The following is a 15,292-nucleotide window of genomic DNA, read 5'->3' on the forward strand; positions in this document are numbered from 1 at the left end:
CCTCACGTGATGTCTTGACTAGAGCTGCAAGCATAATGGATATTAAAACAGAGAGAGAGGATCAAAGTAGGAGAGTGCTGGACATTATTTTAAAATAAGCCGTTATAGTTTCTACACCCAAGGAAAAAGAAGAAACCACAACGAGATGGTAGGATGGCTTTCATAATATAATTAAATTCCATATTCACTGGATGGGTGACCCACAAACAGGAAAATAATTATATCTCAGCGATTCCCCCAGGAGTGAGAGTTCCAAGCCCCAAGTCAGGTTGCCCAGTCAGAGCATCTGGCATTGGGAAGAGGAGCCCCCAGAGAGCTTGACTTTGAAGGCCCATGGAGACTGTGTGCCGTAGCTGCACAGGACTCGGGGAAGCAGAGACTCCACTCTTGGAAGGCGCACACAAGATTTCACATGCGCTGGGACCCAGGGCAAAGCAGTGACTCCACAGGAGCCTGGGCCAGACATACCTGCATATCTTGGAGAATCTCCAGGGGAGGCAGGGCTCAGCTTACTTACTGTGGGAGTGAGGACACAGGTGATGGAGGCCCCAGGGAATATTTGTCAGCATAAACTCACAGAGGTCGCCATTTTGGCACTGAGACCTGGCTGCATCCAACAGCCTGCATTCTTCAGTGCTGGGATACCTCAGGTCAAACAACAAACAGCGTGGGCACACAGCCCCACCCATCAGCAGACAGGCTGCCTAAAGTCATCCTGAGTGCTCAGCTAGCTCTAAACACACCCCTTGATGCAACCCTGCCCACCAGATGGACAATATCCAGCTCCAACCACCACAGTGCAGGTACCAGTCCTTCCCACCAGGAAGCCTGCACAAGCCCCTGAACAAACCTCACCCACTAGGGGGAAGACACCAGAAGCAAGAGGGACTATGATCCTGCAGCCTGAGGAATGAAGACGACAAACACAGAAAGTTAGTCTAAGTGAGACATCAGAGAGATATGTTCCATATGAGGGAACATGATAAAACCCCAGAAGAACAACTAAGTGAAGCGGAGATAGGCAATTTGCCTGAAAAAATAATTCAGAATAATGATAGTAAAGATGATGCAAGATCTCAGAAAAAGCATGGAGGCACAGACCAAGAAGATACAAGAAATGTTTTACAAAGAGCTAGATTTAAAGAACAAACAGAGTTGAACAATAAAATAACTGAAATAAAAAATACACTAGAATGAATCAATAGCAGAATAAGTGAGGTGGAAGACAGATTGTTGGAAATCACTGCCATGGAACAGAACAAAGAAAAAAAAAAAAGAAATGAGGACAGTTTAAGAGACACACAAAGATTCACATTATAGGGGTCTCAGAAAGAGAAGAGAGAGAAAGAGCCTGAGAAAATATTTGATGGGATAATAGCTGAAAATTCCCTAACATGTTAAAGGAAACACTCAAGTCCAGGAAGCACAGAGAGTCCCATACAGGATAAACCTAAGGAGGAACATGCCAGAACACACATTAATCAAATTGATAAAAATTAAAGACAAAAAAAATTCTAAAATCAACAAGAGAAAGGCAACAAATAACATACGAGGGAAACCCCATAAGGTTATCAGCTGATTTTTAGCAGAAACTCTGCAGGCCAGAAGCGAGTGGCACAATATATTTAAAGTGATGAAAGGGAAGAACCTACAACCAAGAATACTCTACCAAGCAAAGCTCTCATTCAGATTTGATGGAGAAATCGAAACCTTTGCAGACAAGCAAAAGCTAAGAGAATTCAGCACCACCAAACCAGCTTTAAAATAAATGCAAAAGAACTTCTTTAGGCAGAAAAGAAAAGGCCACAAATAGAAATAGAAAATTACAAATGGGAAAGCTCACCAGTAAAGGCAAAAATACAGTAAAGGAAGGAAATCATATACTAACAAATATGATATCAAAACCAGCAACCATGAGAAGAGGAGAATACAACTGCAGGATATTGGAAATGCATTTGAAATTAAGAGACCAGCAACTTCAAACAATCTTGTTTATATATAGACTGCTATATTAAAAGCTCATGGGAACTGCAAACAAAAATCTGCAATAGGTGCGCACACACAAAAGAAAAAGCAATACAAACACAACTCTAAAGATGGTCGTCAAATCACAAGAGAAGAGAACAAAAGTAATTTTTAATATTTAGTGAAAAGGGGAAAGTAAGGAATTACTGCTTTTTTAAAATATATATACGCATTATGTGGAATGGCAATTTTATAAACGTCTTTTACAATTTCTTGAAACGTCCTTTCTCAAAGATTTCTTAGTGTGGTATAAAACATGTCTACTAATAGTTTTGAATATCTTTAGTCTCACTGTAACAGTAAAATTATATTAATAATTAATGTTGCAGCATCTTATTTTGAAATATTCTATAAATTCAATGAATTTTGACTTAATTCCTTATTTAACTTAATGTAGGAAAACTCTATGGGTGTAAGTTACTGAAGATATTTGGAAAACTACGTAGACATACAATAATACAATCAATGCTAATATGTTAACATACAAACTCTTATCTCATTTATTTTATTCGATTTATTTGTTCTCAGCAACCATGTGTACTTTACCTATTTAAAAGTTCATTAGACATTAGAAAAACTCTATCATCACTCTTATTTTTTTGGCTGACAAACTGTCACAGAGATAAGATAAGCATATTTGGCATTTAGTTGGTCTAGGTAGAATCAAAGTATTACACTGAATTTTGATAACTCTAATGACACGTCTGTATTCATTAAACGACCAAACTTAGTCTAGCTTTTACTTACTAGAGATTAATCCTAGATCATGTGAACTTGAAAACATTTGGGAGAGTTTTTGTTATATTTCTGAGAATTTATAGAAGTTCACAATTTTCTTTAAGAGAATTAAACAAGGCTATTTTAAAAATTAATTTTAGCAATATCATCCAAAGGTAGAAAAATACCATATCTAAAATGTATGTACATAGATACATACAAATAGACACAAACTAACATTTTTACCTTCATTTATAATTTTAGTCATGAATTAGGTACAATACAAATATCACTAGTTTATAAATAACAATTCGATTACATTAATTCTATGCAATCAAATGGTTAAAGTCTTTTTTATTTGTGGAAAAGACTTTGAAGTTCTGTATTTGGCCTTAACAAGCAATTTTAAGGAGGTTGTGCTTTAGTAGAGTTTGAGAAACAGAGTCCTTTTAGCAGTTTGTGTTTCTAAAGTCCTCTTTCCCTATTTATTACCTTTGTTCTTGGTAATTTGAGCTAGTCTAGATAAGAGTTTCCATGGAAGACCAGACAGAACATTTACGTCCAAAGGCACAGGAAGAAGCCTTTTATTCTTTTCAGGTAAGAAGTTTGGGGACAAATTGTTTTTTCTTTTCTTTTCTTTTTTCAAAATGGCCATAATAATTATAGACATTTTCATCAGTCTGTTGGATGCTTTGCTGAAAATATGTTTAGGAAATAGAATAGGAATTTTTTGTGGATATCTTCGCACCTGTATAGGAATTACGAAAAGGAAGTTCAGCAGGACAAGGGGAGAGAGGAGCAGAGGAACAGGCAGGTGGGGGGGGGTGAGAGGGGTCGGGCAGGTGTGGTGCTAGCTGGGGTAGAAAGTAGAGACAGGGGACTTTACGGGAACATTTATTGCTTCATTTGAGTCAATCCCCAAGACAATTCAGAATTAGCCTTAGATGATTTGGGGTTGGTACCCTGGAGAGAAGCCATTTTGGGATCACTAATTCATTTTGACTTTTCAAATGTCAATTCAAATAAGCTTCCCATTTGGGCCGCTTTGTCTTACACCTTTTTTTTCTTTTCTTTTTTTTCTAATTACACAGTAGACTAATTTAAAAATTTCAAAACAGGCCTAAGTTGGCCAATTTATTTGCAAATTATCCAGGGAGTCTTAGTAGAGTGAGACAAATACTTGCAGGATGGGGGCCCATAGTTCCTACACATAAAACCAGCAGAAGTTTCAGAAGGAGGCTGCAACCTTACTCTTAGAGTGAACTTCCCTTTATTCCAGGAGTAATTACTCACCAGACCAAAACAGGAAATGAAGTCTCACGAAGAGAAGCCAGTACAGAGGGCACCCCAGTAAAGTAGAATCTCTACTAAGGTTAGAGTACAGGAGGACTCAGCACCGTGATCTGGGACTTCCAGGGAGATGAGAGAACACGGTGGACTCTTGTGGGCATCTTACCTGGATCTGTGGCTGTGCTGGAGGGGAGAAAGGCCCCTCTCTGTCCCACTTGTCTGATACCATGTACTATCGACCAAAAAATGGAAAAGGCGACAAGTAAGAAAAACAGTTTATTTGAGGTCTAGAGCATTGAATTTTGGGAGGCATTGATTTGAATAGCAACGTGATGTGCTCCTAGGGAGATAGAATGTGGCTAGGGTTTATGAAGGCTACAGACAAAGACACTCCAGGGAAGGTGCAGAGGGTGTTCAGAGAACTACAAATCGTGGTGGCAGACATTCAGTCAGTAGTCTGCAGTAGATTGGTTGCTGAACTGTCCTTTCCAAGGAGGGAAGAAAACGAGTTTTAGGTGGCCTCAGAATGGCTAGGTCAAAAGTTCATACTGCATATGGGGGGATGTGTAAATTCCACGTCCTTAAGGGTCTCCTGGACCGAATTTAGACCCTTTGATATAAGCGACTCAATGTAGTTGTTCATAGTGCACAGGAGAATACATGGACATAAGACAGAGACTATGCGTTGTGAAACTGAGCACATCCCAAATACTGAGATAATGATTGCACAGGGGCTTTGAGTGAGGAGAGTAGAGATGGGCTCAAGACATAGATTAATAGGAGAGGGAATTACAGACCCCAGCAGGAAACCCCTCACTCCCCAACCCCCTCCTCTGGGCCCTGTGCTCAGAGTGTGCAGAGTCTCCTTGCAGACCAGCTCCCTCCCTCTGTCCAGGGTTCTTGCTGCTTCCACATAATTAGGCACCTGGGCTCTGGGAGAATCAGGAACAGGAGCTCTGTCCTAGTGTGTCCTTATCACTGTCTCTCTTCTCTAATATTTCTTATTAGTTTTTAATCTCATGCAAGCTAATGTTCTGCGTACCAGGAAACCTCCTTGAGTCCATCATGCGTGGACCTCCTTCAGGTCAATCTCTATTATTCCTTGGGGTTTTACGAAGGCATCTTTTGTCCAATAATTCATTATAATTTGTAATTACTAAAAGAAAATTTCCCAAACTCTAGCCATCAATCACCTTAATTCCTTTCACTTAATGATTGTAGCATCTCTTTCATCATAGCCACTCAACTCAAAATTTCAACATTAGAAATAGTCGTGTCATTAACTGTGCTAAATATCTATCTATCTATCTATCTATCTATCTATCTATCTATCTATCTATAGGTAGTCACTGCAAAATCACCAAGCTAAGAGTAACCAGAATACATAGCATTGATACAATACGTTTTTGAATATAATTTCATTAAAATTTATAATATAAGCAAGATAATTAAAGTTTTGTTGAAGTATAACCTAAACATAGTGTTGGGGCCCAGGGCAGGGTACCCCAAAATAGGTCCTAATGGCATATTGATTATTTTGAATTCAAGTTACTTAAGAAATCACCAATGCAAGAGGGGTATTCTGACCCTCTGTTTTGTTTCCTGAAAGCAGAATATAAATCCCCCATGTGATTTATCCTCCCTGCATCTGGAGGTAGAAGGGTACTTATCAACAGAGATAGAGAATTGGGGTCAAGAAGCCTGTATAAACAGAACTTGTTACTACTTTAATTTACTACCTTAAGCCCAAACTCCTTGTAGGTGTTTCAATAATTAAGTGCCCCAAACCTCAGTTTCTATGTCCTGTCAATTTCTCAGAAATATGTTATTTTTTTCTTAATATTAGACAAGCTTCTTGCTTTGACTACTTCCTAAGGCCCATTTTTATGAGACTGCCAAGCATACAAATTAAAATGTGTTTTTGTCAGTTCTATTATTGGTCCATCCACAAAGAAACCAAGAAGGGTAAAGGAGGAAATGTCCCCCTCTTCAACAACGCCCACAAATTTTAAAATTTTAATTTTAAAATCTTTTTATTATTATTTCTATTTTCTGGCCAAGCCAGCCAGCACGTGGGGTCTTAGCTCCCTGACCAGGGGTGAGCCCGCCACCCCCACAGTGACCGCAGAGGGTCTTAACCGCTGGGCCGCCCGGGAATTGCCACCACGCATTTCATAACCCCTTTCAGTGTATACGTATCCCTGAATATGGCAAAGCATTACTGCAAAGTCCCTTTATGTGCCTTTAAAGCTAAAATGACCTGCATGAGGAACTATGCAATTTTAGGGACAAGTTCACATTTAGCACGAAATTCCATTATTAAAATTAAGAATCTAACAACAGTGAGAGTAGAGCATTACACTGGTAAGTAATGCACAATTCCTGATTTTGAGTTCCTTTCAGTTGTGAGGCTTTAAAATGACTTCCAAATATTTAGCTGATTTCTGCAGCTCAATGTCAAATTGGGCTCCATCCATCAGATTACCTGGACAGGATTATGGAAGTGGTGTGTCCCCTAGTGGTCATTCAGAGCCATGCAGTCTGCATGATGCTACAACATTATGAAGATTTCTTCCCAACCACAAATCACTGCGAGGAAGGAACTCACAGTTAAAGTCAATGCTTTCTTTCAAGAGGAGAATAGAAATCTGAGGACAGACAATGAGAACACCTTGCGGAATTTAAAATGTCCTTTTACATTTTAAAAATTGGGGTAGAGCTGATTGTTTCAATATGGGCAATTTTTGGTGGTTAACTCTTAAATGAACAAGAAAATTGAAACTTTTAGGGAATGTGATTATGTACAAAGAAAAGGCAAAAAATAATATATTTCTATATCTGTACTGAGTAATGTTTCATTATTCTGTATTCTTTATCCAAATTTAAGTGCACTTTGTTAATTTTCCCTTACTATATTTAAATGTGTTTCTGCTAAACATACTGCCAGTTATGTATTCCTCTCTCAGTCCTGTTTCACATCTTTTCCACAACTTTAGTTCATAAAGGTCTGCCTGTACATCTGGGCTGGATACTGAGACATGAGGAGTAGACAGCGCACGCACTTCATTTCCTGACCTCTGTCTCACCATAGCCACACATGAGGCATCCAAGACCATGCTCTTCAGCGGGAGTGTCCATTTGACATCCTCTGCCATAAAATACTTGACTTCTTAGATGTGCATGGTCAGAACCAGCCATGCCCCTACCTAAAACAGGTCTGTTCTGCAGCAGAGCCTGTGTAACCTGGAATCTTACCTGTGTATGAAACATGGGCTCAGCAGGGTGACTGAGGCCAGCTTCAGACACCTGAACGCAAGCTGCCCTGGGATGTCCAACAGTGCACAGCCATGCGAGATGGACATTAGGAGATGAATTGGGGGCACATTCATGCTCACATATTTACTGACCTTTCCTTCCATTCCAGGTCATGTGGGGAGAGCTGGGAAGAGTGAGCAGAGCTCCAGCCCCATGGTGCTCAGGGTGTAGGACAGGTAGAGGGAGAATTTAAAAGGTAGAAGGCAGAGGGTTATGTTGGGGTGGGTTCAACATCCACCCCAGTAAATCAGAAGCAGGAGGTTAACATATCCTGGGGGGAGAGAGACCCTGTGGACAGAGGTCCTGGGGGTGCACTGATCATAATCCCCTGAGGTCATATGTGCCTGTCTGACAGGAGGGCCTATATGTGGGCCACCTGTGCGTGAGGGGGTCAAAGTTGGGTTTGGACGCAGGGTTGATGAAATGTGCTGGTACCTCCCTTTGTGGAAATGTTTTCGAATCACAGGGAAGCTGAGAGTCCTCTGGATGTTCTCTTTGTCAAGAAAAATAAACAAATAAGATATAGGAACTTGATGGACAGATCCCTAGTGACTGATGATATCCCATCTGCAAATAGACAATGTAACTTTCTTGTTTGTTGGCTGCACTGAGAATATGAGAATTCAGAGGCAGAAAAAAAAAAAAGAAATGTCCCTTGGGGCAGCTGAATGATTTGGAGAGGTAATTCTCGATCCCAAAGGAAAGCCCCTTCCATGCCACCCTCTGCACCGGCTCCTGGGCCTAGTCTCTGAGCTCCCCCTGCCGCCCAGCTCCTCCTGTCTCCCTGCAGAGAGGTTTGTGTCTGGGCTCACACTGACTTCCTCTCACTGTCTCTTGCACAGTAATACACGGGTGTGTCCTCGGTGGTCACAGAACTCAGCTGCAGGGAGAACTGGTTCTTGGACGTGTCAGCAGTGATGGAGATTCGGCCTTGGAAAGCAGGGTTGTAGCTTGTACTTCCTGTCCAGTACTCCATCCACTCCAACCCTTTCCCAGGGCGCGGGCAGATCCACTTCCAGTAGTAACTGCTGGTTACAGAGCCCCCGGAGACAGCACAGGTGAGGGACAGGGTCTGTGAGGGTTTCACCAGTCCTGGGCCAGACTCTTGCAGTGTCAGGTCAGACAGGACACCTGGGAACAAAGAGAATCAGTCCCTCTTAGTCACCTGCAGCCACAATCATCCCTAGACCCGTGCCCTGAACCTGAGACACACACCTTGGGGACCTGTCACCAGGCACAGGAAAAGACCCCACAGCTGCATCTTCTTCTAGACCACAGCTCTGCCTTCCCCAGAGACCTCAGCCTTGCCTGAGGAGCGAGCTTTGAGCCTCCACTACCCAAGGGTGGATTTTACCCTAGAGCTTGCAGGAAAATTTGCATGTGGGGAAGCCCTGTTCTTATAAGTGGGGATGGAGTGAGGTTACACTCCCTGTGATCTTTCTGGGCCCCTGTGAGTTCTCTTCCCTTCAAACTCACTCAGTATTTGAATCTAGGTTAGGGGAGCTCTTGGTTTAAGAGACGCATTGAAATCAGTTTAAAACAGGGCATCTCCTTCCTAAGCATAAGAATAAATGGTGGACTATTTGAAATCTCATGTGTTTTTCAAGTAGATATTAAAGGGTTTGGCATTTGTTCAGATACTTTCTGAAACACAGCACATTTATATATCTACAATTGTCAAAATTTTATAATCATAATTTCATATGCAAATAATTATTTGATGTCTATATTGGTTTTAAAATGCTCACAATATAAAGAACAGTTCTTTCCAGTATATATATTTTTAATTTAACCATTTACAATTTTACTGTAATTTGAGTAACTACATCCCAAACAGAGGCATGGTATAGGTTACTGATGTTGGAAGATTTATTATTGTATTTATGGTACCCTGGGCAAAGTCCTCTCTTATGCCAGCTCATGTCATATTGCAGAGGATCCAATCTAATCACATCAGAAATAATCACACTCTTATACAAAGAAAACATTGAAAATAAAAAGAGTGACTGTGCACCTGTGTAATCCAGCCTCTTCCAGGGTTGAAATGATTATGGCAGAGGATTAACTAATCTACTGTCTTTACTACTATCTGTGAAGTTCGAGCTCAGGGCGGGAAATTGAAAAGGATTCATAGCATACATTTGCTCATAGTAATGTAAAGTTTAACCCTGACAGGAAGCCCCTCACTTCCAGCCTCCCTCTCCCATGTCCCTGGGGCTGGGCCCCATGGTCAGAGGGTCCAGGGCTTCCCCACATAGTATATAAAGTTCTTAACACATTATTAACACCATCTTTTGTCATATATATGATTTTGAGATACATTTTCCCAATCTACATTTGTCTTTTCATTTCCTTAATGGTATCTTTTGTGGGACAAATGTTTTTAATTTTTTAACAAAGTCAAATTTATCAGTACTTTCTTGAATGGATCCTTTTTTTGATATTTTATCTAAAAACTCATCAGACAATGGTCATCCTCTATTGTCCATAGGATGGAAAAGCCTGATATGAACATAGAGGGCACTAAAACTGGTAGAGCTGTGTTAGAATCCTTAATGTCACTGAAATCTGATTTCTTTTGCCCTCTAAACAGGAGACCAACATTTCCAAGCATGAAGTACTGTTTCACCTCAAAGATTAATTCATTTGATTGGACTTTACAATGTGAATTGCTGTAGTGTATTTTAGCCTAGATAAGAAGACTTATCCCTGACAAGCTGTACATTTAATTGTCAGGCAGATGTGGAAGATACATCAAAGGACGTGCTAAGTAGAGGGGCCAGGAGAAACCACCTGAAGGGTGATTTCAAGAAGATGGACGTGACCAGCGAGGACTAAACCTACAGAGGGGTTGTGCAGAATGAGACATAAAGAGGATTCACCGCAACTAATGTCTGAGAACGTTCCTTATCCCAGTAAGAGCAATGTGCACAGTCATTTGTGCAGAACTAACATGAAAACCAGGGAAAGAGAGAATGGAACTTGCAAGACATGAAAGTGTGGAGGGTATTCACCCCTCTCAGCTTGACTTGCAGTGCGATAGATCCCTTGCATCTGGATGGGTGGTGGGAGTTTAAAGAATGTTCTCCAGTGAAGTTGGTAAGACAACACTCAGGAGATGCGCAGATACTGGATTGTCGGGGTGCCGGTGTCCCGTAGTGGTCACTCTGGGCCATGCAGGCCGCGTGACCCTGGTGTCCCTTTTTTAAAAACAATTTTATTGGAGTATATTTGCTTTACAATATTGTGTTAGTTTATACTGTTCAGCAAAGTGAATCAGCTATATGTATACATATATCCCCTCTTTTTTGGATATGGTTTTTGTTTTTTTCTTGTCAGAAATTTTTTATATCTCCTCCTATTCCAAATGATAACCTTTCTGGGTAGATTATTCTAGGTTGCAGATTTTTCTCTAAAGAATTTGAATATATTTTGCCACTCCCCTCTGTCCTGAAGAGTTTCTGTAGGAAATCAACTGATAGCCTTATGGGGGTTCCCTTGTAATTAACTCTTCGTTTTTCTCTTGCTGCCTTTAGAATCTTCTCTTTAACTTTTGCCATTTTTTCTTATAATATGTCTTGGTGTAGGTCCATTTGGGTTCATCTTATTTGGGAACCTCTGTGCTTCCTGTATCTGGATATCTGTTTCCTTCTTTAGGTTTAGGAAATTTTCAGCCATAAATTCTTCAAATACATGTTCAATCCCTTTTTCTCTTTCTTCTCCTTCTAGAATCCCTATTATGTGTAGATTGACCCATTTTATATTATCCCATATTACTTTCATTTTGTTTTTTTCATTTGGCTTTTTGTCTGCTGTTTTGATTGGGTAATTTCCATTATTCTATCTTCCAGGTCACTTATTCTTTCTTCTGTATTATTCATTCTGCTATTTATTGCTTTGAGCTCAGCTTTCATCTTGGCAAATGAATTTTCTAATTTTTTTTGCCTTCCCCTTATAGTTTCTAGTTCCTTTTTACAGTAATCTGCATTTCTGTCAATAGCCTTTCTTAATGCCTTCAGTATTTTCATTACTGACTTTTTGAACTTGATATCTGTTAGACTGAAGAGGTCTGTTTCATTGTTTGTTCCTTCAGGGGAATTCTCTTGGTCTTTTAACTGAGAGTGGTTCTTCTGTTTCTTCATTAGATTTATGTTTCTCTTACTCTGTGAGTTTAGGAGAAACAAATATCTACTGCAGTCTTGGAGGGCTATTTATATGCTGAAGCGTCCCTACGTAGCTTGTGTGGGTTTAATTTTTTTTGGCGTGAGGGCTGTTCTTGGTTTGGATGCTTATGGTCTCTTTCTTCAGCATGTGCTGGCCTGTGTGCACTTTGCCAGGAAGGTGGGGGTAACACTTGGCTCACGGCTGAGGGCCCCTTGGCAGAGGTAGCAGATTGCACACAACTCAGGGGAGTGAGGGCAGTGGTTGTCACTGAGTCATGGACCCTCAGCACTGGCGGTGGGTACTGTGCACACCCCTGGGGAGGTGGGACAGTGGCTGGTGCTGGGTTGCAGGATCCTCAGCAGTGGTGGGGCATTGAGCTCACCCACAGGGTGTGGGGGGGTAATGGTGGCACTGGGTCACAGGAACCTTGGCAGTGGTGGTGGGTCACATGCACTCCCAGGGAGGCGGGGGCAGCAGTTGGCACTGGGTTGTGGGACCCTTGGTGTTGTTGGGCCGCGAATGCTCGCTGGAAGGTGGGAGCAGTGAGCTGCACCTGCACACAGGACACACGGCTGTAGCAGTGATCTGCACTGCTTCTGTAGTCCGAGATGTCGGTGGCGGCTAGTGCCAGCTCCCGTAGCTCATGTAGGCAGTGCCCTGATGGCTGAGAGGCCATGGAGAAAGATGTTACTTTGGTGGAACAGCCCCTCTCCTCCCACACCCCCCAACAATGGCACCCTGCCTCTCTGGTGGGCCCAGGTTTTTTCCTGGACTCCCTCAGTTGTGGTGCAGCACACCCTAGACCTTTCAAACTGTCTTCGCACAGCCAACCCCAGTCCTCTCCACAGGGTCTAACCTCCAAAGCCCAAGCCTCAGCAACCAGCCCCAACCCCAGCGGAAGAGTGTCTCAGGCTGGGGCATGCCAGTCAGCACCTATTGTCTGTGCATGTGTCTATCTGCTTTGCCCTCTGCACACCTCTTGCTGCACTCACCTCCAAGGCTCCAAAGCTCCCCCTCTGTCCCTGTCAGTGGGAGGACTTCCCAGTGTGTGGAAACCTTTCCTCTTTCAGTGCTCCCTCCCAGCAGTGCAGAACCTGTCCTGATTAATTTCTCTCTCTCTGTTTTTCCTTTTGCCCTACCCAGTTACATGGAAATTTTCTTGCCCTTTTGGAGGTCTGAGGTCTTCTGCCAACGTTCAGTAGATGTTCTGTGAGATTCAATCCACATGTAGGTGTATCTTTGATGTATCCATAGGGAGAAGGTGAGGGATCTTGATCCCTCCCCCATTTATCTATTTATTTTTTACTCATTTTCTAGTTTTGAAGTGAAATAGGTAGTCATACTCTATAGTTGATGTTTGATGGCTGAGACTTAAGGCTCATTTCTCACTCTACTCATTCTGCTCACACCTGGGACATCTGGTAGGAAAGCATAGGTTCTGCCTCCTTTGATATTGGTGGAAGATTGGAACCACAGGAGCCCCTTCAGAGGGAGGGGCCCTTGCTTTTCCCCACCCCTGAACCACAGTAAAAACCCTGAACCAGTCCCCACTCCTCTCTATATAAGACCATTTCTGACTTGCTGAAAGGCCTGACATTCTCTCAACAGAGACCTTAATAATGGAGGTGATAACACTCATATTCTTTTGGGGTGTGCGTGTGTCTCATCATCAAAGGAGACATCCATACCTAGCTTCAGTTGGGATCCTTGTGCCATTTCTTGGTGTCACCTACTATTAAAGCTGTGAGTGTGGTGTCATGACAAATAGCATGGCCACCAGCAATGTTTCCTATATGGCTTCGGACTTATAACACCTCTGTTGCCTGACCCCAGCCTGCACTTTAGGCTGTTCCCTGCTGGCTAGCTGGGGTGATGGACTGGGGTTTGCTGATCTGCATTTTTGAGTTCCACAGAGACTCTTCTATAGATGCAGCTGACTCAACATAGATTTGATAATTGATTGACATTTAGGGACAGGAGTCAGCGACTGTAACTGACTCTGCCTTTTGTGCATGTGAGAGTAGTTTTCTCTTATTCCAACAAATCTTCTATGAGATACTGAATATTTATGCAGAGAATCATGAGCCCAGAGAGGTTCCATAGGGGAAACTGCTACATGGATAGGAAGTCGCAGACCCTGACAGGGAATCAGCCATTAACTTATATCTGCACGTGTTCCTGGAGCTAAAACACACAATTGTGGTTCCTGAGTGCCCCCTACATCCCCTCTACTATCTCCCTGCAGGGAGGTTTGTGTCTGGGCTCACACTGACTTACCCTCACTGTGTATCTTTTGCACAGTTATACAGGGCTATGTCCTCGGTGGTCACAGAGCTCAGCTGCAGGGAGAACTTGTCCCTGGAGATGGAGACTGTACTTATGAGTGATGGGTTATATGCTGTGCCAGCAGCAAAATGTATGCATCCCATCCACTCTAGCTCCTTTCCTAGGAGCTGGCGGATCCAGCTCCAATCATATGCACTGGTTGTGATGCAGAATCCAGAGACAGCACAAGTGAGGGAGAGGGTCTGGGAGGGCTTCACCAGTCTGGGTCCTAATTCCTGCAGCTGCACCTGGGACAGGACACCTGTGGACAAATAGAACCAGTCCCTGTCAGTCACCTGTAGTCACAACCAACACCATAGACCTGTGTCTGACACCTGAGACCCTCACCTTGGGGACCTGTCACCAGGCGGAGGAGAAGACCCCACAGCCTCATCTTCTTCTAGACCACAGTTCTGCCTTCCCCAGAGACCTCAGTCTTTCAGAGGATAGAGCTGTCAGCTCCCACAGATGAAGGGTGGATTTTACCCTCAAGCTTGAAGTAAATTTGAATGTGGGCAAGCCTGTTCTTTCAACTGGGGAGGGACTGAGTCAGGCTTCCCTCATCCTTCCTTCTTTCTTTCCCTATCCTCTCTCCTGTGATGTGGTTCTCACCAATCCTGGGTGCTTATTATATTGTTTTGTTGTTTCCTAACTTGAGTTTCAGACTACCCTTGTGCACCATTCATCCTGTGAATCTGTGACTTGAGAGGATGTCCTGTGGTGAAAGCATCAGGTGGGTCCACAGGAGGTTTCATTCCATCGCACACCTCAAAAACCACATTTTTTCCTTGCATCAGTACAATATGTGGATCATCATTACTCCATTCTAATATTTATGGTTCCATTAACAGATATTGAGAAAAGAAAGCATTTTCCAGGTCAATAGCCACAAACAAGATACCAGGGTTAGGTTAATTTTCTCAGCAATAAAATCACAGCTGATAGAGTAGCTTCACTGGAGTCAGCACCACACAGTGAAGCTCACAATAATCCACTGTGAGTCACCAAGATCCATGACTCATGCACAGACCAAAAGGTGAGTTGAGAGAAACAAGAAGAACTACAATCATGCAGGCTGTGGAACAAGAACCACATTCACAGAAAGATAGACAAAATGAAAAGGCAGAGGACCAGGTACCAGATGAAGGAACAAGATAAAACCCTAGATGAAGTGGAGAGAGGCAACCTTCAGGAAAAAAATTCAGCATAATGATAGTGAAGATGATCCAGGACCTCGGAAAAAGAATGGAGGCAAAGATCGAGAAGATGCAAGAAATGTTTAACAAAGAGTTAGAAAAATTAAAGAATAAACACCTAGAAGAATTAAAGAACAAACTAAGAGAGATGAAGAATACAATAACTGAAATGAAAAACACACAAGAAGGAATCAATTGCAGAGTAACTGAGGCAGAAGAACGGATAAGTGACCTGGAAGACAAAATGGTGGAATTCACTG

The 15,292-nt window shown here is 42.3% G+C and overlaps 1 gene segment (V, D, J or C); it reads right to left on the reverse strand.

The window, feature by feature from the left end:
* Nucleotides 1-277: 277 nt before the first annotated feature.
* Nucleotides 278-8,608, reverse strand: LOC103002153 (immunoglobulin heavy variable 4-59-like). The segment is given in 4 exon segments: nt 278-417; nt 856-896; nt 8,160-8,478; nt 8,563-8,608. Coding segments are annotated over 4 exon segments (546 nt in total).
* Between the last annotated feature and the right edge of the window lie 6,684 nt (nt 8,609-15,292).

The sequence above is a fragment of the Balaenoptera acutorostrata genome, chromosome 3 (genome assembly GCF_949987535.1).
Source record: "Balaenoptera acutorostrata chromosome 3, mBalAcu1.1, whole genome shotgun sequence".
Classification (NCBI taxonomy): Eukaryota; Metazoa; Chordata; class Mammalia; order Artiodactyla; family Balaenopteridae; genus Balaenoptera; species Balaenoptera acutorostrata.